Source organism: Aspergillus nidulans, chromosome V, assembly GCF_000011425.1.
Source record: "Aspergillus nidulans FGSC A4 chromosome V".
In the NCBI taxonomy this organism is placed as follows: Eukaryota; Fungi; Ascomycota; class Eurotiomycetes; order Eurotiales; family Aspergillaceae; genus Aspergillus; species Aspergillus nidulans.
In genome coordinates, this window is record NC_066261.1 from 517,784 (window position 1) to 544,015 (window position 26,232).

At 49.6% G+C, this 26,232-nt stretch overlaps 8 protein-coding genes across 8 annotated transcripts, besides 1 other annotated feature; 4 read left to right on the forward strand and 4 right to left on the reverse strand.

Annotated features, from left to right (window-relative positions):
• Positions 1 to 26,232: part of a sequence feature (contig 1.153 11..403022(1)) that runs on past both edges of the window.
• ANIA_08450 (uncharacterized protein) lies at positions 650 to 7,236 on the reverse strand (the record flags this gene model as incomplete). Its single annotated transcript, XM_676627.1, has 4 exons — positions 650 to 1,832; positions 2,085 to 3,357; positions 3,403 to 4,198; positions 4,243 to 7,236. 4 exons carry the CDS (start codon positions 7,234 to 7,236, stop codon positions 650 to 652), a joined length of 6,246 nt encoding a protein of 2,081 aa, XP_681719.1.
• Positions 8,452 to 9,621, reverse strand: ANIA_08451 (LLM class flavin-dependent oxidoreductase; the record flags this gene model as incomplete). Its single annotated transcript, XM_676628.1, has 1 exon — positions 8,452 to 9,621. One exon carries the CDS (start codon positions 9,619 to 9,621, stop codon positions 8,452 to 8,454), a length of 1,170 nt encoding a protein of 389 aa, XP_681720.1.
• ANIA_08452 (uncharacterized protein) lies at positions 10,677 to 11,162 on the forward strand (the record flags this gene model as incomplete). Its single annotated transcript, XM_676629.1, has 2 exons — positions 10,677 to 10,753; positions 10,808 to 11,162. 2 exons carry the CDS (start codon positions 10,677 to 10,679, stop codon positions 11,160 to 11,162), a joined length of 432 nt encoding a protein of 143 aa, XP_681721.1.
• On the forward strand, positions 11,811 to 12,339 carry ANIA_11614 (uncharacterized protein; the record flags this gene model as incomplete). Its single annotated transcript, XM_050612147.1, has 2 exons — positions 11,811 to 11,907; positions 12,296 to 12,339. The coding sequence occupies 2 exons, from the start codon at positions 11,811 to 11,813 to the stop codon at positions 12,337 to 12,339; spliced, it is 141 nt and encodes a 46-aa protein (XP_050468099.1).
• On the forward strand, positions 15,286 to 16,336 carry ANIA_08453 (protein plyH; the record flags this gene model as incomplete). The annotated part of the gene is made up of 3 exons (XM_676630.2): positions 15,286 to 15,744; positions 15,821 to 16,161; positions 16,271 to 16,336. Exons 1-3 carry the CDS (start codon positions 15,369 to 15,371, stop codon positions 16,334 to 16,336), a joined length of 783 nt encoding a protein of 260 aa, XP_681722.1. The 5' UTR covers positions 15,286 to 15,368.
• On the reverse strand, positions 16,671 to 19,036 carry ANIA_08454 (uncharacterized protein). Its single transcript, XM_676631.2, has 4 exons — positions 18,633 to 19,036; positions 17,963 to 18,545; positions 17,001 to 17,912; positions 16,671 to 16,947 (listed from the first exon to the last, which is right to left on the reverse strand). The coding sequence occupies exons 1-4, from the start codon at positions 18,936 to 18,938 to the stop codon at positions 16,748 to 16,750; spliced, it is 2,001 nt and encodes a 666-aa protein (XP_681723.1). The 5' UTR covers positions 18,939 to 19,036; the 3' UTR covers positions 16,671 to 16,747.
• Positions 19,641 to 22,192, reverse strand: ANIA_08455 (DUF3405 domain-containing protein; the record flags this gene model as incomplete). The annotated part of the gene is made up of 8 exons (XM_676632.1): positions 19,641 to 19,685; positions 19,793 to 19,837; positions 19,946 to 20,804; positions 20,852 to 21,440; positions 21,516 to 21,742; positions 21,789 to 21,882; positions 21,927 to 21,950; positions 22,165 to 22,192. The coding sequence occupies 8 exons, from the start codon at positions 22,190 to 22,192 to the stop codon at positions 19,641 to 19,643; spliced, it is 1,911 nt and encodes a 636-aa protein (XP_681724.1).
• ANIA_08456 (uncharacterized protein) lies at positions 25,528 to 26,109 on the forward strand (the record flags this gene model as incomplete). The annotated part of the gene is made up of 1 exon (XM_676633.1): positions 25,528 to 26,109. The coding sequence occupies one exon, from the start codon at positions 25,528 to 25,530 to the stop codon at positions 26,107 to 26,109; it is 582 nt and encodes a 193-aa protein (XP_681725.1).

Below are 26,232 nucleotides of genomic sequence, written 5' to 3' on the forward strand. Positions count from 1 at the left end.
CCAAGCTTGTAAAGCCATAAGTACTCACATGGTAAGTTCGTTTGGGCGGATAGTGATCTAATGGTTCAGAAGAATCTCCTTCCTCTGATCTGATATAGAAGGTGGCATGAACCATGAAGATTATCTAGGCTAAGGTACAGTTACCAGAAAAAGCGAGTATACTCAATTGAAAATATACATAGAACATGCGGCAGTACGCTACTATGTTTATTTCTTCTATGGTCCTTCCACTAGGGGACTAAGCCTAAGTCTAGCCGTGCTGCATCGCCTCGGAAACCTAAGGTGAAACTAAGGCTGAACCTTTCTGCTCTCTATGAATTAGACTATTGTGATATAAATCAAATGCCACTGGTGCTTTGTTTCCAAGTCTTAATGCTCAAAACTGATCTGAACAGGGTTAGGATTCGGTCCCATAAATGAAGAATGTCTTTATCAATGGGGGAGAATGCTTCAGCCATGCTTGACTAACAAGGAAAACAGGGTCAACGGTTGGCTATAAACGGGCAGCTATTGGCTGTCATGGTTTCTTCTATTCAACATGCTGAACGCTTTTGAGCGGCAGCTGAGGTGTGGGTTTGGATCATTAATGAGGCTTCCTAGAAGGCACGCAGTCGAATTACTTTGCTATGCTAAGTGAAAATATGGGCATTCATTGCCCCCTCTTTGCCATAATTTCCGCCATCTTCTCTCCCAGATGGCCCTCCAACATGCGTCGATGCCCCTCCGACACCCCCATTCGCACTTTCATCTGCTCTGCCGCTCTGACTATACATTCCTCCAACGTTGGGCTCTGCTCAGCCTTATCATCCCACCCCTTGTCCCTCGAACTCTTCTCCTTGCGTACCAGAGTATCCTTCCAAACGCTCTCAAGTTCCTCGTCCCAACCCAGATGTCTGGCGACCTCCCTCAACCACGCATCACAGTCCCCCAGGAGACAGACATCGCTTTCCCTAGTCCCAATATTGCCCACGAGCTCTCGATTTACCAGCACCCTTGGTACATGGCTCGGAAGTCGTCGCGGGATCTCCGAGCATGGCGCAACCTTCAGGCTCGTCCCGATAACCAGCAACAGATCGGCAGTGGAGAGCATCTCCTCCTCCCTGCTGTCAAAACCCTCAGGAAGACTCTCGCCGAACATAACTATAGCAGGTTTGACGATTCCTTCACAATTTGCCTGAACACAGAAAGGCACTTCGCCCGTTAGGATTGCCTTCCTCATTCGATCCGCGGGATAGGAAGATCGACATTTGATGCAGTGCTGATCACTCCAATCACCATGGAGATTCATGACTCTTTCCCTACTAACGCCCGCATCGAGCTCGAGACCGTCGATATTCTGGGTAAACACGAACCCGAGCACGCCCTTTTTCTCTAAAAGTGCTAGAAATGCATGTCCAACACCCGGCTTCGTATTCCATGGATGGCGCCCCCTTGCGATTGCATAGAAAGGTTCAGGCGTGTGCTTGAAATAAGAGATGTGGAAGAGGGCCTCCGGGTAGGGCAGTTGGAGGGGTTCGAGTTTTGCGTAGAGACCCGTATCTGGTGTGCGAAAGTCGGCGAGTCCAGAGGAGGTCGAGAGACCGGCGCCTACTAATGCAACGATGCGAGTGATTTTGCCAGTTTGGATATCTTTGCAGATGGAGTCGAGGGTGGTCTGGTTCTGGCACTGGGTTGGGGTTGGGTTTTTCTTCTGGTGGGCTCGAAGAGAGGACATTTTCTGTTGGAGAAAAGAGTGTGCTGGGCAGAAATAGTTCGTACGCAGGGAAGTCAACGTAGACGGGGAGACATGTAATTTGGATGCTGGTTGATTGTTGGTGTATATTTGCTGCGGCCTGTAGTGTGGGTGGATACTGCTGTTACACATTTTCAGGAGTGTTGAAGAGGCTGAACCACATCACCTAGACAACGACCATGTGACGCGTTCAATAGGAACAATTTGGAGTAACTCAGAAGAGGTATAGACCTAACTCAATTGTTATTTTGACAGCCAGAGGATAATAACAAGATAACCGACACATCAATTGCATTCAAACACTAAGGGCCCGTAGGCGGCCGATTCCTAATCCAACGAGTCCGGCTCGTACCCAATCTGCCGCTGCTGCTGCACCACCCCCTGGTGACGCGAGTTCATCTCCAATATATTCTTCTGCTGCTCAAACAGCCCCATCTGCGCGGCGTGTCTCTCCCGATCAATCTTCGCCCGATCCTCATACCCCGACGTCAGGAGTTTCTCCCGCCGCTGGATGAAACTGGCCTCTTCCTCCCTCCTCACTTTCTCATAATTATACGCCTCCTCCCGCTGCGCCTTCTCCATAATCGCCAAGTTCCGTCGGTACTCAATCTCCCTGGAGTTCGCGTCATCCTTTCGTTTATTCGTAAGTTCAGTGACCTGGCGCATGTATGCAAGTTCTGCGTCATAGCGCTGCGACGCAATAGTTGCCTGACGGGATGCGGTTTCGTGCTCAATTCGGGCTGTGTCGGTGGCTAGTTCTCGATTGTTCTCAAGGGTTAGGTTATGCCTGGCTCTGAGAGCGGCCAGTTCCTGGTCTTGTTCGGCACGGCGTTGCAAAAGGCGACGTTGGTGGTCTTCCTGTTCTTCTTGAATGGTCAACTGGCGCTGGCGTTGGGAGCGAATGGCACGCATGATCTCCTCGGGCGCGCCAACCATATCTGCGGGCTGGTCGCCTTCTACAGCCCAGAAGCGTTCGAGGCATGAGAACTCAAGGAGGAGATCGACGAGGCCGGCTCGTTGTTCTGCAGGTGCTTTGTTGAGGCCACGAGAGACGTAGACGAGCGGAGAGTATCGGTATCGGCCGTCCTCGAAGAGGTTGAAATCGTCGTTGATGTAATCGCTCATGAACACGTCTAGGACAGCTTGAGTGACGAGTATAGCATTGGGGTTATCGAGCGCGAAGTGTAGCACTGATTTTCCTCTCGATTTCCGTTTGACATCCCCGTTGTTCTTCAAAAGGGCAACAGCAGCTTTGATCTGACTAACAGGTTTATTTGCGGCTCTAAGACACAGTTCTGCCAGCGCCGTACGCCCTTGGAACCGGGAACATGGATAGTCTCGCTGTTTCCCTTCAATTAACAAGACCTGCAAGACGCTAACATTGACCATCCTGGCTGCTTCGTGGAGGGCCCCATCGCCGGGAGCGGCGCCCGCTTTAACTAACTGACGGACAATCTTAGCATCTCCAATGGACGCGGCGAGGGAAAGCGGGGAAATTCCGTTCGACTCAAGAGAGGGGTCTGCACCGAATCGCAGGAGGGCCGTAATAGTATTTTTACGAGCGCTCAAGATGGCTAGCTGGAGGGGCGTGCTTTGAGATATGAGCGATTGATAGTTGACATTCGCTGCGATGTTAGCAGGTTCCTAGACTATGGTGAGGGTACAGTTACCTCCGCCAGCGACAAGGACTTCAATCACTTCTTCTTTAAGGGAGCTTGTCTGCTTGGACAGGGCCCAGCAGAGCAAAGTGACATCCTCTTCAGCAGGTGACAAAGGAAGTGTCGCTTTGACAATTGGATCAACTGTGCAGCCCTCATCTATTAAATACTGAAGTAGTTCGTCCTCGTTTGGATATTTTTTAAACATTTGCCAGAGAATTGGCCCATAAGTAGGATGCTCGTACGTCAAATCGGGCGCAGACTTGTGAGAGCAGAAAGCAACAGCAATCTCACGAAGACCTTGACCATCAACGCCAGATTGGAAAACAAGGGGAAATGCCCGTGTCATATATACGCGTTGTGGTCCGTAGGCTAAGACCTCCTTAAGCAGACGAGTGTTGCCTTGCATCGATGCCTCCACGAGACTTGCCCCCTCGTCGTAATTCACATCCGCGCCAGCTCTGAGGAGATTGACGATGAACGAAAATCCGACCTCTGTGGATGAAACGGTTCTGACGCTCTCCAGGAGCGCCATGCTGACGGGTTCTCCTGAAGCACCTGCAGCAAGCAATATTGAAAGAACATCTTTCTCCTGCTGGGAGTTTGCTCGCTTCCCGTTACCCCATACCGTCATGAATATCTCTGTCATGCCTGAGTGTCCGTGTAAGTAGGGTTCGAGGATGCGCAGGGTGTCTACATCATTGTTCATGACCGAGTGGAGAATGCATTCGCCGCCTTGGTAGAAGACCGAAGCACCGGCTTTGAGCAAAGACTGGACCAGTTTACCGTCGCAATATGGGGCACGGACCTTTTCACGTCAGTTTCGTTCGGAGAGAGTGGTGGCATACTTACGGCCCTGAGAAGAAGTTGGTCAAGAGTTTGTTGCGGCTTGTGGGCTGTAAGCAGAAGCTCCATGGTAGTAATGCGTGCTTCAGCATGCAATGCGTCGAAAGCGCACGTTAATGCTGCCGCGACAGTATCTTCACTAACGTTGTACAGCAGAATGATTCTCGTCAGATCGACCTTATAATTAGATGATTTAATAGCTCGGCATATGGGTGTGCCGGTGGCATAATCCGGAGACGCCTTGTACTTCAGCAAAAGTTCGCAAATAGAAGCCTGCATCCACCCCGCGTCCGCAGTCAAGACAAGGGCTTCGTCACGGAGCCGCTGTGAGATTGGTCCAGCCTTGAGAAGAAGTTCATACGATTGGTATTTGGTTTCTATGTCGTGAACGGCCATGCACAATCCGAATCCGCTATTCAACGTTTCCACGGTCGGCTCGTGGCGCAGCAGATGCGCAAGCAGCTCAACGTCCAGTTTCTGGATAGCTTTGCGCACTGCGGCTCCATCTTGATAATTGACAGATGCACCGTATCGCAGGAGGAGAAGAACCAGTTGTTCGCTTTGCTTATCGGTACTGTGCAATAACGCCTTGTCCAGAGTTGCCTGGGGCACACCCGTAGCGAGCAATTCTTGGAGGTATCGTAAGTCGGCCGCGCGGTCGTTGGTAGGAGTGGCGTATAACAGAGCTTTGTCGAAAGCCAGCTCCAGCGATTGAAATGAGGGATGGACGCCTAGGAACAACTTGAAGCAGTCAAACATGTCCAATGCAATGGCGTCAACGAAGATGCGTCCCTGTTGGTAGTTGACATCCGCTCCTGCCTCAAGTATCATGTGCAAAACTCCTAGCGTCGATTCGGATCGTCGCTTTAAACCTTCCATTTCATGGCGAAGTGCGGCGGTCCCGGTATTCCCTGAGAGATCTGGACCGCTCAAGAGAAGAATGCGAATTTTCTCCAGACGAGTTCTATCCCGCTGGTGGAGGTCTATCGCAGCAAGGAGACAAGAGCAGAAATCGGAATCCCGGAGATGGTTATATTGGGCAACGAGTTCTAGGAATCCGATATTGCTCGACTCTATTGCTTTCTTGAAAGATCTCCCGTTCTCGAAGCCAGTGTTTGCTTCCCCGGTAGTGAGCAGCAGTAGGGCTAGATCAAGCCCGGATGTGGTCCCGTCGATACTATCTACCAATGCTTGCGAGATCTCATCGCCACGAGCACCTGCGTGAAGAAGCATGTGGATTATTTTGTATCTCTGGGCTTCGCAATGTTTCATGGCAAGCGGTACGCATGTTGAAAGAATTGTGGGCGAAGGAAACCCGAGCAGCAAGATCTGTAGTGTCTCGATGTCGGCAGATTGAGCAGCTAGGTGAAGTAGCTCGCCATTTCGCTGGTTGACGTCTGCACCACCATCCACAAGCACCTTGATAAGTTCACGGTTCCGTTCACCAGCCAAGGGGGCTATGGCCACCTTCAGTACTCTATCCACTTGCTCCCCATTCGCACCAGCGTCGAGCAACTTGCGCGCGATGCGCACTTGGACACTATGAGGAAGATCTTCTACGCGCCAGAAGACAGAGTTAACGGACTCGGCTGCCGGCTGATATTGCAGTAGAGCGTCAATGAACTCTTCATTGTGCGAGGCAACGGCATCATCAAGAGCAGCGGCGTTGTCATAATCTACAGAGGCGCCTTCTCGTAGCAATAGCTTCACACTTGCGAGGTCTCTAGCCCTGACCCGTTCTATCAGCGCTTCGTCGACGACCTGCCCCGTGGCACCCTGATTAAGTAAGAGCTCGGCAAGCGCTCGCCACTTTTCGTTCGGGATTGAACTACCGTACTTTGTTTTGTAGATCTCGCCGAAAAGGTCCGTCGCTAAATCATCACTCAGTTTTCCACTGTTTAGGATCCTAACCACCTCTAGATCCACCTCATGGACGGCATGGCGATAGCTCCCCGCGTTGTAATCATTGATGGAAACGCCTTTGTCGACAAACAATTCGACCATCTCCATCCACCGCTGGCGGACAGCGCCCCCTAACGCAAGTGAGACACATTCACCAGCAGCACCACCATTTAGAAGTAGTTCTATAAGCCCGTATTTCTTATCCTCCAGTATCTCCATCTTGAAGAAGACGTACGCGACAATAGGGGCGAGCGTCTCTGGCAACGGATGGTTTGGACACATGAACATCAATAACGCTAGGTCGGTACGCTTCGCACGGATCGCTTTTTCCACTGCACTGGCATTATGGGCGTTCGCATCGGCCCCGTGGGCAAGGAGGAGGTGGACGATCGAAGAGTTGCCTCGCTGAACAGCGTCTGGGAGGGCGGAGGTGAGTGTGTCGTGATCGATTGGGGTTTGTGCCTGGAGCAAAATACGGACGAACTCTTCATCTCCAGCCCTAACTAAAGTTATGAACTCCTCCGCGCATGTATTCGGATCTGCGTTTTCTTCGAGGAGGATCTGAGTATATCGCTGGCTGCGCATCTGAATGGCGGTCGGAAGCATTCGATTCACAACATCCTGGCTCGCTGAATGGGCGAGGAAATGGAACATGTCGGTCTGCTTATATCGCATCGTGCTGCAAAGAAGGAGGAAAAGCAGGTCATCAGTTTCTTCATTCCCGGCCTGCTGTCTCCGTGCAAATCGCCCGGTCCGTGCCTTTTTCGGTTTCTGCAGCCGAAAGCTCTCCCAGACGCTTTCCGCGACTCCAACCGAGCCCCGGCTATTCACGAGATCAGATAAAACGCAGCAGTAGTCCTCGTACGTCCATTTGTCTTTCTTTATTTTTGAAACAGTCGTGGTCGTCTTGAACTCGCCGTTTCTTCGTACTTCGGAGGCTTGTGCGAGAAGTAGGTCCGCCTGGGCTTCGTCTTCCTTTTGGGTTGACACCATGTAGGTGGATATTATCGGTAATAGAGGCTTAAAGTCGTCTACGGGAACGTCGAGCTTCGTGCACCAGGCACGAAGCCAACCTTCATCCCTGCCGCTCTGCTTCATGGTTTGAAGAGACAAAAGGAAACGTTAGACAGATTACCAAAGTTGTAACGAGAGTCACATCACGGTAGGAAGAAAAAGGCAGATGAAGACCTTGGGAGGTTTGTGCAGAAATTCGGAGCTCGAAGCCTCATTGTCTTCACGCGTCAAAAGAGCTGACACTGGGCGTCATAGGAAGCGCCCGATGCTCAGCCCCGCAGCGAATCGCCAGTAACACTGTCATCCAATAGGCGTTTGCTTTATTGAAGAAGTCGTCTGACAGGCTATTGTCCTTGGGACAATTCTTCAGGTATTCACTGGCGAGACAATGAAGCCTCTAACACCAGCTGTCAAGGAATCCTTTCCGTAGCGAGTTATGCATTGTCTCTGGAGCCAGGAAAAGTTTTCTGACACGATAAATGTTTCGTATGGGATTATGACTAGATATTTTTGAGAAAACCTGACATGATTGTAAAGGTCTCCGTCTAAACACCTCTATCAATGTTGTGTTAGCTCGTAGCATTGACCCCACCCCGGCGCTTACCACGACTGCCATTGACGGTGCAGAACGCGTTCTGCAGCGCCGCTATTATTAGTTCAAGGAGCCGCCAGAATTTAGGCATCATCTATTTGTGACGAAATAACTGGTTCAGTGAAGAGCATGACGTTGATGTCGGCTCCCATGCTGAGGTTCGTCGGTGGGATCAACAAACCGAATGAGAGTAAAATTAAAAGGCGACAGCTCTCGAGCACAAAATTAGTCAGCATTCTTTTGTGTCGTTGTGCTCTGTAATGCTCATATCAAAATCATTAGACTATAATCATGGCTACAGCCTCGCCATGCTGCACTCGACAAGCTATGTGGCTGGATAATCGCGTAAGCTGCTTATTGGACTTACCATGATCCGGCTTCAATATCGCCGTAGTTGTTTAAATTCCTATCATTGTATCGCAATACCCTGGTTTCCAGAGCTCATATTAATAGTGCTGTCCGTTAGGAGCAAAAAAGCTGTCTCTTTGGTGAAATGCTGTGGTAGCCTACAATGAATGCTAGAGGGCTAGAATGAGCTGGGATAAGTATTGGGGTTCTGCATATTAGATTACAACCGCCCCATATTGGCAATAGGTCCTTTGGCCTGGCCTGCTGCCTGAATTGGCACTATAACTGTTTCCCGACACTACCCACCGAATACCATTCTCCGGCATAAGTTTCTTTGTTTCTGCCAGTGGTTTGAATATCTAACCAATCCGCAGTCCACCCTCCTTTAACAGCGGAAGAATGTGTTCCAGAAAGTGATCGAAGTCGACTTTCCAGTCGTAGAACCCTAGCTGGACACCATCAATGCCAACACTATGCAGAGCTTTAAGCTGCTCAACAACTTCCTCAGGCGTTCCAATGACCTCTACATTACCACCGAGGTTGTACCCTTGCTTGCGGAAATCATTCTGTCCTCTCCAAGCATGCGCATCACTATCATATTTCGTGAAAGGCCGCCTTTCCTTCTCGTCCACCCCCATCCCGTCAACAATGCTCTGCAAATAGGCTTGAGTGTCTTCCGCTGTATTCCTGGAAACAATAACGGGATTTATGAGCACTTTGATCTCACGATGCGCGTTCCCAGCAGCATTCTTTATACCCGCAATGTGATCTGGGAGTGAATCAAGCGCACTCTGTATATCCGCCCCAGCAGGCGAGGTGATAAACACCAGGTCCGAGTACCTGACCGCAAAGTCTACACCTGCGGGAGAGCCGGTCGCGTTAACGAGTACAGGCCGGCCGTACAATGGCTTTGGTGTGACCCAGGCGTTCTCGAGCTTCCATGGCGAAACCTTGCCCTCGTATGTTAGATTCTCAGTCTCGCCCCAGAGACTATTTACCACATCAAAAAGTTCACCCGCCATCTCATAGCGCTTGTCGTGCTCGATCCGGTTCCATCCGAACATCTGGTGTTCGACTGCGCGGTGTCCTGTTACAATGTTGATCCCCCATCGTCCCTTCGATATATGATCGAGCGTGGCGCCGAATTTGGCAATATGTAGTGGATGGAGTGGGCCGTAAAGAACATGGATCGTTGAGATCAAAAGGATTTTGCTTGTGGCCGCCGCCATTGCACCCAGGGCGATAAATGCGTCCAATGAGGCTTCACCGTCATAACCTCCTTTGGGAAGCCATTGCATTCGGCTGAATGCGATATCGAATCCGGCTTCTTCAGCCTTACGCACAATTTCCAGGTTATAGTCGAATGTCCAGCTGTTGCTTGTCGGGAAAGAAGAAAGCTTCCTGTCTTGCAGGTCGAGGAAGACACCTAGCATCAGGGGTTGCCGCGAAGCCACGCGGAGAGGACTATCTGGGAAGTCAGAGGGGCCCTTGAGGGTAGGCCCTCCTTCTCTGACGGACGTTGTCGGCATGAGGAGAAAGTTGGTATCTTCCAGCGCTGATTACCTCTCGCTTTGGGGGTACAAGGCTTGAATTATATTCTTACAGAAGACGGGGAGCTTAGTAGCCTGGACCAGATTGAAGCGCACTATTGGTTATGTGGTGAGGGGAAGTTGAGATGTCGAGTTTATACGAAAGAATCACACCATCAACGGTGATTCGCACCGTAAGGGTGCGGAAAAGTATCCGGACAGCTTCGTGACGAGACCATAATATTGGCATGCCATGATTGCCGAAGATCAATTTCAACGAAGATGCCGCTGCACAATATACACCTCTAGTTCTTTTACCTGGCCAAAATAATGAAGGCGAATTCATCCCATACTCTGTTCATCTACTTCTCGTATTTTTGATCTTCAGCAGATCATGCAGGAATGGTCGAAGTTAGGATTCGTGCAACTGTGCCGTACCATTTGATTACTCATGATCTAAGGTAGCACATTCGGTATTATATATGGGACCAGCCATAAATTATGCTTTTCTCCAGTCATACCAGACATTATCTCAGTGTCGCGGGAAGATTGAGAAGATCTTGGCTATATGCAAACAATAATTATGTATACGCTCTGCCATCAAAATATGGTGGCATGAGCCCCAGGGGACCACAAGATTAGGCACCTGTATCTACTCGTTTATAGATAGGCCAAGCTATCTTAGCTCCGTCACCTACGCCCATGACTTAGTCAAGTTCATGCATATTCAGTGGGAGAGAAGACGTAAAGGACCAACCAGGAACGGAGAGCAGGGCTTCGGCAATCTGTGGCATATCGCCCTTCATCTTATAGATTACATGAATACCGCATTTGTCAGCCTCCATCTCATCCTTCGAAAGGTAGATAAAATAATATTTACACGAAATATCTGTCTGATAACAGAATACCCTTCTTTCTAGATGTTGTTTTGACTATCAGCCGTGATGAGTTTGATTCCGTCAATCTTGGCAAACTCCTCCTACTGCAGAGGTCATGGTGAGAAACGCTGCGACTGATAACGACATATCAAACCATGTCTTCCTACTGACTCAGCCATGACCCATCATTTCAGAAATGGAAGGCACGGCCATGGAGAAATTCAAGAAACGCTAAACAACAAAGCGCAAGGAGTGTACGTGCAATGATAAAAATTGGATATAAAACGTTACCACTAATATATACACAGGTTTCGTTATGTTGAATGTCAATTGACGGCGTTGAAGCGGGCGAAGAACGGCAATCAGCTTGATAAATGTCAATTTTCGCTACCTAGTGACCTCGATGAAACGTATGAGAGGATCCTGTATAACATCCACAGCGATCATGCTGAGGATGTCCGCCGGATACTGACGATTCTTTGTCTGGCCAAGCGCCCATTGACTCTAGAAGAATTGATCGATGCGCATGCCGTCGACCTTGAAGACCACCACGCCTCGATCGCGAAGGTCGATCATACGACTCTTATGAAAACCGGCCATGACGTTGGAACTGAGCAGCATACGGCGTCTAGCATGTTGATATTGATGTTTGCTGTGGGCTAATAGAGGTCGTAGCGATTCTGATTCAGGGCAATGAAAAAGAAGAAACACTGGTCGCTCGAATCGCACACTTTTCCGTACAAGAGTACCTTGAATCCAACCGTGTGCTGCACCAGAAAGCAAAGAAATTCGCAATACAGAAGCATCGCGCGAATAGTGAAATGGCACAGATCTGTCTTGGGTATCTGTTGGAGCCAGGACTCTCAAATGGTCCACTGAATGAGGGAAGACTTATTGAGTATCGTTTGGCCCATTATGCTGCAAGGTACTGGTATGACTATTACCAAAAAGCTGGAGATAGGGGCTCTGTTGATGATTAATCATTAGACTCTTCGCGGATAAAGAGCAGCCATTTTTGACATGGGTACAACTGCACGACATGGATACCCCGTGGAAAACCGAAAATAGCCTATGAGCGCGACGTCCAAAGTATACCAAAGCATGTATACTACGCCGCGCTTCTGGGATTAGTTACTGTGCTAGGCGCCATTATAGAGTCTCTGGGTGATGACCCACAAAGAAAGGACGTCATAAATGCACAAGGCGGAGGGTATGGCAATGCACTCCAAGTTTCATCTTGTCAAGGCCATGAGAAAGTAGAACAGATACTGCTGAATCAAGGTGCAGAGGTCAATGCTCAAGGTGGATACTATGGCTATGCACTTCAGGCTGCTTCTTATCAAGGCCATGCGCAAGTGGTACAGATACTGCTGGATCAAGGCGCAGAGGTCATTGCTCAAGGTGGAAAGTATGGCGAAGCACATCAGGCTCAATAAGAACTACAGATGCTAGTGCATACTATGCATACGCATGTCAATGATCAACAAGTAGACTACAAAATGCGTTCCTGGCTGCACAATATGGAAGCTAGGGGTGTTGGGGGAGGGTGAAGTTGATGGAACACTGCGGATACTATGGCATGCTCTTCAGAAATCATCATATAAAACCGTTAGCAGGTAGTACAGATGTTACCAAAGGATCAATGCTCAAGGTGAAGAATAACAATATTGATCCAGTAATATGGTCAGCAAATATCAGTATTTTGGTAGATTAACCTAGCTATTCTTATGACGAAGGATCCTTCCGGGGAGTACCTTGGAAACTATGAAGTTTGAAATGCTTACACATATAACTAGGGCTTAGAAGCGGCACAGAACCCCCCATTATGGCACCTATCTGAAAACATGAATAATATTGCTGCAGACGTATTCTGGAGCGCAGCTAGCTGACCAAGTTGCGAACTCGCTGAAACAGTTTCGAGCGTATCAGGCACTCGCCTGACTTAATAAACCCTAGTATTCCTATAGAGACTGAGACTTATAACCAACTGTTCCCTTAGGAATATACTCGGTTGATGGAGAGGGCGTCTAGCTTCATGATTCTTATGGTCATGATTAAGAATAGGAAAAGGTTGAAAAATTGGCAGTTGAACTGTCAACTAATCAACATTCCATGAATGCTTCCGCCACAGGGCATCAATTCCTGGCCATGTTCTTGCCATCTCGTCCGCGTACTATTTTGGAGGAAATATGGTCCATATATCTGGTTGTCTACATGATAAGAAGGCGGCTCCCCAACCTACCAAGTTCCTTTCACTCTCTAGCAACAGGAACATACATCTGTACTCGGGAGTTTAGCCTTCCCAGCTACGGCTTTCTTTTTCAAGGACTAGGTGTGTAATGATTGTCACAAATGAATCCGCCACTACGGGTGTCTCAAGAGAGCAGTGGCGGTAGCTAGAATACCAATCTTGATCATGATATTGCAAGACTATCGCTGGACCAGTGTGAGCTAATATTAAGGTAGGACGGCCAGAAACAAAGATGTGACATGTTCTCTCCGCCACCTATTCGCCTTGGTAGTTTCCTGATATCTCAAAATTAAATCGTGAAGTCATGTCTCCCCCTGTCCTTTTCACTGTCGTCCCGTTCGCCACAGCCCCTCAAATAGCAACGCCTTGTGACGAGACCTTTGAAATAAAAACTAAGGCTTCAGCTTGGCTGCCTGAGCGTCATCCCTCGTCATCGCTTCAACCCCTTTCATTTGCAGTGTACTCCACAACTGATGCTCCAGGTATTTGAGTGACAAATGAAATGAAGAGGTGCGCCAAACCCTTCTGATGACTGATGGATGACAGGTACGAGTGCTGACTGTATGGGTCAGCTTCATCTAGGGCCAGTAAGGTTTGTTGCTTGCACTCCTCGAGCTAAATCTGCAGCACTAGACTGTGGATGCGGAGGGTGATGCAGGGGGCGGTCGGAGCTGTTTCTGAGGAGAGGATAACCTGCACCTTACTCTTGGCTGGACATCTGAAGGTATGGCCTGACGAGTCAGAAACAGTGTGACTGGATTATATTAAACTTGTGGTTGTTTCGGTTATGTACGTGAACATTTCATAAGGGGGTCGGTGGCATTGCATGCTTCAATGATTTGTCAAGAGAACGATGCCTCCAGCTTCGGCGCGAATGCTCCTAATTATAAAGCTAGATCCTACTACGAGCAGGACGACTCAGGGCTGGAACAAGCTTATCCGGTCTTGGTGGCGTCTACATCTCTTGGCCGTGTCAGACTACAAAGTATATTGACATTCCGCTTGCTTCTCTGGCTGACAATACTCTCTTATACCTAAGCATAGCGAACGCCTTTCCTGCTGGTCGCTCTCAACTAAAGTTTTCTGCCCGTCCTCTCGCAATGACGGATTGTCGGCCCGTATCCTGATTCCCAGTTAAGACATTTACGTCCTAATCACGCGGCCATATCAGCGCTTGAAGATCGCATTTCACTCAACGACAATTATCCATCAATAATGTTCACCAGTACGGACTATACAAGGCTTCCTGGTCGGAAAAAGCTAGACGTCCGACAGGATACTCGGAATGAATATTCCCGGCCCAGGAGTCGATCACTCTTCTTGCTTGGGGAGTGATCGGCATCGCAGCCAGGATGCTTCCTCGAAGAATGCGGGACAAGGTTTGGAATATATACGAATAATGAGGTTAGTCAAGTAGATGCCTTTTAATTAGTAGGTGTCAGAGCAAAGTTTGAAATAAATCTTCTTGCACGAGCCGTTCTTTCCTATGCTGTCGTCCTGCCTTCTGGGTCCGCCATGGGTGCGGCTGCACCGTTCCTGACAGATAAAGTGATGAGCTGCAAGGTTGTAGATGCTTGACAGCCTATCAGTTTCATTGCTGGGAAATGTTTGGTATGACAACGCTCCCGCTGAAGTACATTCTGACAGGCTACTGGGTACATTGAGCGCAGGTTATCCAATAAGACCCGGTTCTCGCTGCGCTACCCGGAGCCCTGTGAGGCTGCCAAGAGAGAAGATGACGAGGCCACGAGGAGACTATCTGGTATGTAGTTTGTTTTCACGAACGAGTGTTCGATACAGACGCCTCGAACAGACACTGCTCTGTCGCTCTATGTGAGACCACACAACCACCCGTCCGTCCCCACCGGGAATTCGTGTTTGGTTTCCGTTTTAGTTGTGGAAAATTTGGGGCCACTCGTATTTGGTACCTACAGAGGAAGAAATTCCTCCAGATTAAGGGTGTTCTCTTGATGCAGTGCCGCGTCTCAGATAGAGATTACGTGTCGATCATTTCTATTAGGGTTTAGAGTAATCTAGGGCACGGAGCAGGTGCTAGGTCACCCCACAACTGTAAAGAACCAGGCTATTGGCCCATCCAGAATCCTCTTCTAGGCATTCTAGAGTACTCTTAGTATACTCCAAGAGAGATAGCCGTGTCTTTGGATCGTCCAGATACCATGGTCCAGGCCTTATCAGGCGGGCGACCATTTTGGAGTATAGTAGGTTTCCGGCGTTTCCGTCTGCTGACCAACAGAAGGTTCTCAAACATGGGCGTAGACTGGTGGGATTCCCACTGGAGGCAAATATCCATCTGGCAATAAAGCTGATACTGCCAAGCCATTTCCTGACTCGGGCTTGCAGCGCCAACAGCCAGAGTGCTCCCAAGCTTTCCGGCCAAGGGCCCATCTAGCAGTCTCGATCAAGGGGTGGCTGCTGTTGGGACGTGCCGAAAGTCTGCAGAGGCAGAGGATAAAAGGTATATAAGCAGCCTACCTTGCCGACTGTCTCTCACAGCCCGTCCACTCCAATTCTCAACGTTGATCTGGTATCATCGGCACCACACATTCTTTCTCTCTCTCTGTACTTTATACCCTATCACTCGATCTACACCTGTCACCATGTTCATCAAGAACGGCCTGCTTCTCTCCCTGGCGACCAGCGTGCTGGCCACGCACGGCGCCCGCTCCCACTCCCAGGCCGCCACCAGCAAGCTCTCGAAGCGCTTCACCTTCCCTATCCCCAACTCTGAGGGCAGCGTCACCCTCGACGAGGTCTATGAGATCGACGGCGAGACCTTTGACGGCGGCATGAAAACCTACGGCCGTGGCGTCTCCTGCACTGGTCAAGACGAAGGCGGCGACTCTGACGCCGTCTTCATCGTCAAGAACGGCGGTACCCTCAAGAACGTCATCATCGGCTCGGACCAGATCGAGGGTGTCCACTGCGAGGGCTCCTGCACTATCGAGAACGTCTGGTGGGAGGCCGTTTGCGAGGGTACGCCTTAACCCTCACCTATCCCCGTAACTGATTTTGTGGTTTGTGACTGACATCGCCTTCTTGGTTTGAATAGACGCCCTCTCCCTCAAGACTGGTGACGGCCCCTTCAACGTCGTTGGTGGTGGTGCTCAGGGCGCCGACGACAAGGTCATCCAGCACAACGGTGGCGGTACCGTCAGCATTTCCGACTTCACCGTCTACGACTTCGGCAAGCTCTACCGCTCCTGCGGAAACTGTGGCGACCAGTACGAGCGTCACGTTGTCATTGAGGGAGTCACCGCCGTTGACGGCAAGTACCTTGTTGGCATCAACAGCAACTACGGCGACACTGCCACTATTGACAGCGCTACTTGCGCCACGGATGTCAAGACCATCTGCGCTGAGTACAAGGGCACTGACAACAACGACGAGGAGGTAAGACCATTATGCCAAAACCCTGCCTTGGCTGGGGGATAATCCCCGTGTTCGATGTTCAATCGCGTTATTTTGTCCCATCAGAAACTAATTAGCCCGTCAACTACAGCCCGAGGAGGTCAGCGATGGCCCTAGCGACTACTGCATCTACACTGAGCCGCTCTCTGAGTGCTAGATTAGGCTAGCTGTATAGGCGTTGGGGCTTTGTGCTAGTGGATTTGATAAGGGTTGATCGACAATTCTTCTTCTGTTGATGTATATATTCTGCCAAGTGTGAACCTATCTTCTAAGACAGAATATAATTTTCTTAGGTTCTCCTTCGGGTCAGAGTATATAGGGGTATAGAGGCCGACAGCCGCCCTCCGACCCCTTCAGACATGTGCCACCAGTCGATACAGGGACGTTACCACGAGCCATTGTGATATATGAGTTAAAGGATGGGATGCACATTATTTGTAATGCTCTACAATCTTGCAAAGTAACATGCATTTCCTATCCAAGGCCGGCCCTGTTTCTCTATGATCCGTTGCCATTGAATCTGCGTCGTCAATCATCAAATAGTAAAACGGCCTTGTACCGGTATAAATCACAACTTAACACCACCAGTTGAACAGCACGCCTTTGCCTCCGGATGTAACGTCGATTGGTTAAACGCCTGACTGGATTGCGGCACGTCTAGCGCCGGATTCTTTGTGAAGAACCCATCAGGCTTCAACATCACACTGACTCGTTCGACGGGCATAACAGGGAAATCCTCAATGCGAGGGTTATGCGTCAGACCGAAAGCTGGAATCATTAGTTAGCGGATCATCATAAAGAGCATTGGGAGTGAAACATACTGTGCCAGAGCACCAGATCCTCATCCTCCACATTCTCATTGCGGGCAACCCAACCCTCAACACCCTCACTCTTCTTGCTCTGGTTCGTGAACTCGCCACCAGCAAAGAGCTCCCCGTCGCGGTACTTTGTCACCCAGATCGGTTTTGTCGCAAAGACAGCGCGCGCATGGCCGAATGATTTCGGGTTTGCAAGGAGCATCTGCGATGGTGCGGCCATGAGCTTGTAGCTGACTGGCTTGTAGGTTATGGGATTGATCTGCGAGTCGTTTCTGATCTTGAAAACACGGTGTTTCTCCACGCTTGTTTCGGCGGAACTGCTCGTCTTGACGACTGTCTCGTTGGTCGTGTAGCCCACTAGATACGGGTTGTTGGAGTCTTCAGCCATGGGCACGGAGTCTTGATAAATGACCGTATTCTTGTGCCCGTCAATCGCAGGGTCGATCCGGAAACTAAACATATGCTGGTGGAAGGGGGCCATGACGCCTGGCCCGACGTTCGTGCCCCAGGGGACAGTCGTGCCAAATTTCTCGTTGTCAAAAGGCACCGTACTAAGGATGCCGGTTGCCCGCACCTCCAGCTCGATATTTGCCGCTTGGTCGAAGATATAAGCGAAGATGTACTCGTAGTTGGACACAGTGCAGATCATCTGCACCACCAGCTGGCGGTTCCGGACGGCAGTCGCAGCGCCAGAGCGGTAGTTGGTATGTTTGTGCTGGAGGCCGGCGTCTTGCTCGTGCAGGCAGATCACGTTCTCGAGGTGGACGGGCTCACCCCTTGAGTCGCAGCGGTACCCATCAAAGTACTTGATGTGGCCGAGGCAATCGCAGCCCAGCGAGAGCTGGTTGGCAGTGATGCCGAATCCGACGTCGCCAACGTCGAAGGCTTGCTTGCGGTGGAAGGGGGCGCGGGGGTCTGCATTGGCTTGTCAGCGGCGATGTCCAACAGGCAGGGGTGGGACCTACCTCCATATGGGACCGTCATCTCTGACATGGAGAGCCGGTAGAACACGTTCCGGCTGTCATATGTGATATTATGGATGACAAGCCCCTCACGGCTATTGAACCCGACCCGGAACCGCCACTTTTGCCAGGAGACTTCATTGCCGGCTACGGTGAATGACGGGCCTTGTGGCTGGGTTACAATGTACGGTTTTAAGTCGCGCCTGAGCTGCTCGGTCAGCAAGTCATGCGCGTACTGAATCGTCTCGACGGGTTTCCACGGCTTCGTCTCAGAATCCGTGCTAGCGTCAGTAGTAGCAGGAAGGTAATCCATGCGCACGAGCTCACGCGTCAGCCCGTCAAATACGGGCGAAAACTTGCAAGGAACAGAGTAGTGGTTGTTCTGCGGGTGGTCCGTGGAGACAATATACATGTAGCACTGGAACAGCCGGCGGGTCTCATTAGGGTCATCGCACCCGTAGATCCACGGATCGTTGCAGACAGTCACACCAGGTGGAAGCTTAAGCTTAGCGATCTCCTTTTTGACGGCCGGGTGGCTGAGGCAGAGCTGTTCGATCTCGATGAGTTCATCGGTGTCGACGGGGCCCTGGCACCTGTCAATAAAACTCTCAAAAAAAAAAAAAAAAAAAGGCCCTGTCCCGTCTGCGCTAACCGGCCGCTGGGGGGGTCCTACCTGGATCTCCCTCGGCAACTCCTTCGCGTACACAACACTCTTCGAGTCGGCATTCAGCAGCCCTTTAAAGAAGGCACCCGTGTCCATGCGGTGGAACAGCACCTGCAGTAACCGGGTTGGCTTGCTGGGCAATGGCTTGCCGAGACGTTCAGCCTCGATATATGGAACGACTTCGGCCTTAATGGGTTCCTGCAGGTCGATCTTCTTATAGCGTAGCTTAACGCCGGGGAAGGCAGCCTGCAGGATCTTGGTGGCCAGGGTGATCTCCCCCGGGGTAATGGGGTCGAAGGGGTGGAGGGTAGCCATTATGTGCGTAAAAGAGAGAAAGAACGATGCAGTTGAGGAGTGTAAGGCTGAAGAGACAGTCCACTATTGGAGAGGGTGGAGGTGTCTTATATGTTGACTGGGCATATCTTTATCAGTACCGTCCCCCGCCCTTTCGGCTTGATGGATCTGCATCCTCCTCGCATGGGAGTTGGAGATCTCAGGAGGACGTCCTATTGGGCCGGCGTATCTCTTTCTTATTATGGTTTAGTGCAGTTGCCAAATTTTCATCATCTTATCGTCCCTTCAGATAACGCAGACCACGAAATGAAGTCTACTCACCAGTCAGAGATCCAAAATGGAAATTAGGGCTACAGGCGAACAGCCAGCCTACTCCGTATTCTGCGCTCGGTGGTTGATGTGAGTGATAATTTAAGAGTATTGATTGTTCTGGCAGACCCCAAGTGCTTCGCTCCTTGATCATAGTTGAACAAGATATATATTTCTGACCAAGCCAGCTATACTACCTAGTATTAGAGTATTGTAAGCGTGAGGATTAATCAAGCAGAAAGAACTGAAATAAAAACGCCAGCCATATATCTCTAGAATATTAGGTATAGGAGAACATTATGCTATCGTCATGCAGAGTTGGATAGAAAAGTCCTCGCTGCAGTTGCACTAGTACTATATCTTCAAGCGTGCGTTGATCATGACCATCGCTCGCGAAAGTCAGATCTGCGGTCCTCAAACTGGGACTGCCATATCAGGACCCTTGTCCAGCTCTGTATTCTTTATCGGATGTAGCAGCATAGACGGAAAACACAGCGGGCCATATATATCCTCCCTCTGGACATCGAGTTAGCAGAGCAGGACCAATCCATTAGCAGGAGTCTTACCAAGTGTCCACCATCGAACCAGTTCCTGCCTTGCGGGTCCTGATGCTAGTCACATATATCGTATCAGCAACTATACTTATATTTACCAGGTAGCTACGCATAAAAAAAAAAGAAAAGAAAAAAATGGGGAAAAAAGAGAATTTGCAAACTCACCCGACTACCATCCGTATACTGCGCTGGATTTGGCTTATACCCCAACCACCGCCGATAAAAGTCCTCTGCCGGCTGGCCGGTGAACATATAACTCATGCGATAAACGATATGGTCGAGCTTATGGTCCCAGTTCCAGAAGCTATCTTTTCCGCCGTTGATCTTCTCCGGCCCGCCTGCAACCTTATTCACGATGTTGTTCAGCTCCTTCGGCATCCACTTGCCGTCTGCGTAGATAGGGTGCGGAGCATGAACGGCCTTGAGGCCATGCCAAAGTGCAAAGGATGAGGGCATCATCTCCGAGACCAGCGCCACGCCCTGCTCGATCTGCGCGTTGTGCATGACTTGAAGCAGCCGGTGCGAAAACCGGCCTATCATGACAGGAGATGTGCGCCGCGTCGTTGTCTCAATGGGTAGGTTCCAGAGCAGGTTCCAGAAGACCCAGGTGGTGTCGGATGGGTCAAATATAGGAAGGAAGGTGATGAGGTCCGCTTCCTCGCCGACACCCCATTCATAATCGTCATCTTGTGGGCTCGAAATGGGCGGCTCAGGGCCGACGGGCTGGATCCAGCTATGCGGTGGCGCTGGTCCCCATACCGTATTGCTTTCCCTTTTGAGCAGGGATTTGTCGACCGTGTGCATAAATTCCTCCCAGGTTCCGTGTGCCCCGGGAATATAAAAATAGGCGTTTCGCTCCCAGAGGTACTTCCTGGACTGCTGTTTTGCAAACTCGCTTGCCCGCTCGAGGAAGTGATAGGTGTGCCCGGTGAAGCGGGCGTCCATTTCAAGTTGCCAGTAGTAGTGGAAGTCTGGGAAAACGGTTGAAAAGATCTGCAAAGGCTGCGCGTACTGGTATACCGGCCTGGACAGGTTAATTCTTTAGCGGTTTCACGGATAGGGGTTATATACCTGTGTTCGTCTACCTTGGGATACCACGATTGCAGGGTCCGCTCGTCGAAGAGAACTGTAATATCCCAGAACTCACGAGGGATAAACTTCTTTTTCAGCGCGCGAATCTTCGCCTCGTCTACGCCACACAAGAGGAGATCATTATCCTTCACATGGGTCAGGAGAAACACCTCATATTCCGCGCCAGAGTGCAGTGACAGTTCCATGATGAGCGATCGAACATGCTCTTTTAGATTCTCGGTCCAGACTATGTCGTGCCATGCGCGCAGTACCACTGCCGTCCTCTTCTTGGTTGCTGGAGAGGATATGCCTTCATCGTCGTTTGCAGGCGCCTCCGTTCGGATAGGGTTCAGTGGAAGGATACTCAGGCGAGGTGTTCTTTTCGGCTCATGATATCTGTTTATGTTCCGCTGGAGGCATTCCGACTGCAGCGTACCCCAGTTCACGTTGTCCCAGACAATAGGGTCCGCAGTAGAATTCAAACCCGACTCGGAGTACCCATATGCAGCCAATCGAGAGGCGCGCGTGGTGCAAGTGTATCCGTCTAGACCAAGAGCCTCGTAGGAGCCATACTTTGGATACGGAAAGCCTACGATCGCAATGACCGGTTAGATAGTCTTGCTCGCATAAGCCAAGGGGTAACACGAATAGAGTAAGTACGCACCACCCTGAACGCCAGGATAGGTGAGGACCATGTCTTCGACATTTTGGCGATCCAAAGTCCCTCCCCGTGGACCCTCGCAAGTTCTGAACGTTCCCTTCCATGTATCTGACCATACTCCACTATTGTAGTCTGGATACGGATCGTAGATGGCGGGCATGAGCGGAGACGGGAAAGAATCGTCCCACGGCTGCACCGTATTCTTCCCACCTAGGTAGAATTGCTCTTCTCTGCCTCCTGTTAGAACAACTGCCTATTGCTTTGCAATGTACATACCGAACATCGCGCATCGTCCCTGGCCCTACCGGTTCATTTGGAGGCGGGGAGTTATCATCGGACGGTCTCCATTGCCGTTCATACTTGGTACAATCTGTCGGCCGGATGGTCAGAATGGATGGCCTAGGGGTTATTGACCAGCCAAGTGTTGTTGCTCTAATACTGTGGAGAACCCAGTAGCAGACTGTTATTAGTAGCACGCTGGTGAGCCAAATATGCCGGCGTCGAGCCATGAAGCGGATCCGCAGCATAGAAAAGCAGCTGAGAATGCTTTAGTGATAGAGGCGAAGAGCCTCAATAGATCAAGAGGTCATTGCTTGCAGGAGGGGGGCCGGCACGTTGTCAAGCTCGCAAGGTGGGAGAGGCGGCTGCTTACGGTGAGACAAGCTATATTGATCAGACATGGAGGACACAATCTGATTCGATTTGGGGTTAATGCTGGTCAGCCGTCTCTTAGGATGGTCTCAGGATGGCGTGTGGTCGACGCCAGCTGTCTGCGGGTGGCTTAATATAGCACAAAGTAAATCAGAACGTGGGGTTTGATAGGGCAGAAAACGCCCCCAAACTTAGCACCAAAGCTTCGGGTGCAGGTGTAAATCTCCCATTCGGTCGCAGAGTGGGCATATGCAGGATCTCGTCATGGTGCCATGGTTGTACATAATTCTTTGAACCTTCAATTGGTTTGTGGATCGGTTAATCTGCAGGCGGCGCAACGCTTTCGCCTAGGTGTCGCCATGGGAGTGGATACAGCTATATGGTCTGGACTATAACGTAGACTGTCTCTCCACCTCCAACTTGTAGTGATCGCTGTGGGTTTTGCTTGCTCCACAGGCTTGCAGCCTACTGTAGCCGTAATCTTTTTTTTTCTCGCTCCACGAAGCTCAACTGGCAAAGCACCGGTTATCGAGTTGGTCGCCTGCTACTATACATGTGAAACTTCGGTTAACAGTTTGAGCCGCTATTTTATGTCCCCTGGGCAGAACGGACCGATTCTTCCTATTGCTCTCTCAGTCTCATTCTCTGTCTAACCTGACCTATTTGCTATTTCTTGTGAAAAAAAGCAGTGCCAATCAGCCTATACGGCCGCTGCTACGACAGGCTGTGTCGATATGTCTCTAATATAATAAGCCCGCTATAAGGCAGCCATCTTTGACCAAACAGATACAAATTGCCTGAAGCTAAAATGGAGCACTTGCAAATTACAGGCCGCACCAATTCATCTTCAGCCTTATCAGCCAGGCGCTGCTTAATGTAACTGTATCCCTTCACCCGCCGCATTTCTCGGCTGGAGCTGACAAGCTCTAATCACTGCCAACATCCCTACTAGGGCTCTTTACTTAAAGTTGGCGTTTCGCATCTGTATAATTTCCCCCTCCTTTTCTTTATTCTCGCCTTAAGAGAGTGTTACCCTTGAATATTGAGTACGAGATGCTGTATAATGCTCCGTTATCTGTATTCCATTTATATCGCCCTGACTGCCATACACTGGGCAGAATCTTGCATTTTGCGAGTCTTTCCCTCAGAACTACCCCATTACTTTTGTAACCTGGACTGCAAATTCGTGGTTGGTGCACCAAGAGGCATGGGCCTTACCAAGCAACGAGCGTAGCTTACAGTAAATAGCTAGGCATCAGACGGACTTGAAACGGTGTGTAGGTACCCAGTCATGCAGTACCTGGCCCACTTGACTCTTGTTCATTGGCGATCTCGAGCTGTATTCTGCTCTCTCTTCGTATCCTGGCATCAGCCCATACCGTGCTGTGGATAATTGGGGTGGTTATGTAATCAATATCCGTAGTGAACGATTTCATTGAAGGTCTTGATCTCCTAACTACGATCTGTATAGGCAATTTATACCTTTTCCAAGGCTTCAAAAAAAAAAAGGTTCTCGCTTATGCAGGAGAAATCCTTGCCATACAAACAGTATGAGGCGTCAAACAGATATCCCTGCCATACAAACGGCGTAAAGCATCAAACAGACAGGCAAACGAACGAGGTGCTGAACATTGATTAGTAAGGAGGAACCTCCTCCGGTTGACACGTGCTTAATCAGATGACGCCCGTCCCCACGTGACGCACGATTTTTGTATACACCGACTTTTGAAACAACGATTTCAAATGCCTGTATCTCACCCAATGTAGTCTCAATGGAACTCGCACTGGCAGAATTAGAATCTTTGGCGCCTGGAGAGAAATTTAGCTTTGCTAGAATTGCCAAAAAGTATGGTGTGAGCTGTTTGACGTTGTCTAGAAGGCATCAAGGTGTCCAGGGCTCAAAAAAGCAGCAATATGAAAATATGCAGTTTCTCAATGCTCAACAGACAGAAGAGATTATAGACTACATCAATAAACAGGCAAAGAGAGGCTTATTCTGCTCTAATGAGATGGTCAAGAATATTGCCGAAGAGATTGCTGGAAAAAGGCAGGGAAAAACTGGGTTTCGCGCTGGCGAAAGAAGCACGATGACAAGCTTGTGAGCGCCTATACAACTGGCATTGATTAATCGCGCAAGAAGGCTGATTCTGCCTTCAAGTACTCGCTATATTTCAATGCATTAAAGGAGAAGATGGAGGAATATGATGTCCAGCCAGAGGATATCACAACATAGATAAGAAAGGTTTCCTTATTGGGATCCTCTCTGAATGCAAAAGGATCTTCTCCAAGGAGTCCTATATAGCTGAGGGGACTAAGCAGCGCCTTAAGGATAGAAATCGTGAATGGATAACTACTATTGCTTTTATTTGCGCTGATAGAACCTTACTCCCCCCAGGCCTGGTATATCAATCTGCTGTAAACAAACTACAAGATACCTGGCTTCAAGACTTTCAATATAAGACCCACAGCTGCTTCTCTACCTCTTCAGCTTCTGGGTAGACCAATGATGAGATAGGACTGGCATGGCTTTGAGATATCTTTGACAGGGAGACAAAGGCTGTAACGGGCGTAGGCAGTATTATTTTCAACTGGCTGTCCTGTATAAACGAGTATCACAAGCTTAAAGAAGGAAACAAAAGATAGAAGCGCAGATATCTTCCTCCTCCCTTTATCAACCTTTCTGACTTCCCAGACCTGTATGCCGACGGATCCCTTTTCAAAAGTTATGAGGACGGATCTCCTTTCCTAAGCTTCGAGGCCGCAATTTCCGAAGCTGTACACTGATGTTGCAGAGACCTTATTTAGAACCAGGTTGAATCCATGGCCGACAACCAAGATCCAGGCCATAGCCTGTGACAAAGGCAAAGGCAAGGAGGCATTGGAGGCTCTTATTTCTAGATGGCCATGGCTCACATGTTACTATGAAGTTTCTTAACTACTGTGAAGCAAATAAGATCCTCCTGGCTACATACCCTCCTTATTCAACATATACATTGCAACCTCTTGATGTTGGGATCTTTTCGCCTCTGTCTAAAGCCTATAGTGACGAACAAGAAGCATTTCTGTATGCTTCTCAAGGTCTCAGTGCTATTACGAAACAAGACCTCTTCAGGCAGTTCTGAAAGGCCTGGAATAAGGCTGTATCTCCAGCTAATATCAAGAACTCATGGAGAGCAACTGGATTAGTGCCCTGGGATCCTGAGGTCATCCTGTCTTATTTTCAGGAGGATACAGCATAGCAGCCTTCCTCTAGTAATCTTCACGGTCTATACTGCAAGCAGAGGACTGGAGAAAGATTGAGAGGCTTCTTAAAAAGGTGGTAATGGATTTGAATGACAAAAATACCAAGAAGTTAAGCTTGACAATGCATCACCTCTCTACAGAGAATATCCTGCTTAAGGCACGCTGTGAAGGCCTCGAGGAGGCACTAGTTAATGAAAGGAAGAGACGGAAGCGTGGAAAGCCTCTTATATTTCAGTTGCAGGCACCAGAGGCAGGCAATGCAGTCTTTTATTCTCCTAGGAGGATCCAGCAAGCACGCGACCTCCAGAAAGAGAAAGATGAGGCGATACAGCAAGCTAAAGCTGCTAAAAAAGAGGCCAAACTATACCGGCAGCAGGAGAAGGAAGAGAAGCAGCGGAATACTGAGAAAAGAAGAAGAATCAAGGCTCTAGAACGGCAAATTCGATTACAGGAAGCAGAGAAGAAGAAGCTTGAAAAAGAGCAACAGAAAGAGGAGGCTCGTATAGCCAAGGAGGCTGTGATACAGCTTCAAAATAATATCAGAACTGCTAGACAGAGCAAGTCTAAGCTTCCGGCAACTCCAAAGGCTCCAGAGAAGCAGAAACCATCATGCCCAGCACCTGAAGCTATCCCAGGGACCTCTACCACTATCAATCGCCGAGGACGGCAGATCCGGCTCCCACGCCGCTTTCGCAACTCTTGAAAGACCTGTATAGCTTCATCATGATGTCTACTGTTATCTGATAAAATATCATAGTATTATATTATCTGTATGTGGTTTAAAAGCTTCATTTTCTCTACTTGCGGTAGTTGTCAAAAACGTGCG

Coding starts and splice junctions, on each gene's coding strand:
- ANIA_08454 (XM_676631.2), bottom strand. CDS start 18,938: ATGGCTACCCTCCACCCCTTCGACCCCATTACCCCGGGGGAGATCACC. Junction 17,913..17,962: donor GATGACGGTCCCATATGGAG/GTAGGTCCCACC, acceptor AAGCCAATGCAG/ACCCCCGCGCCCCCTTCCAC. Junction 16,948..17,000: donor GGATCTGGTGCTCTGGCACA/GTATGTTTCACT, acceptor TAATGATTCCAG/CTTTCGGTCTGACGCATAAC.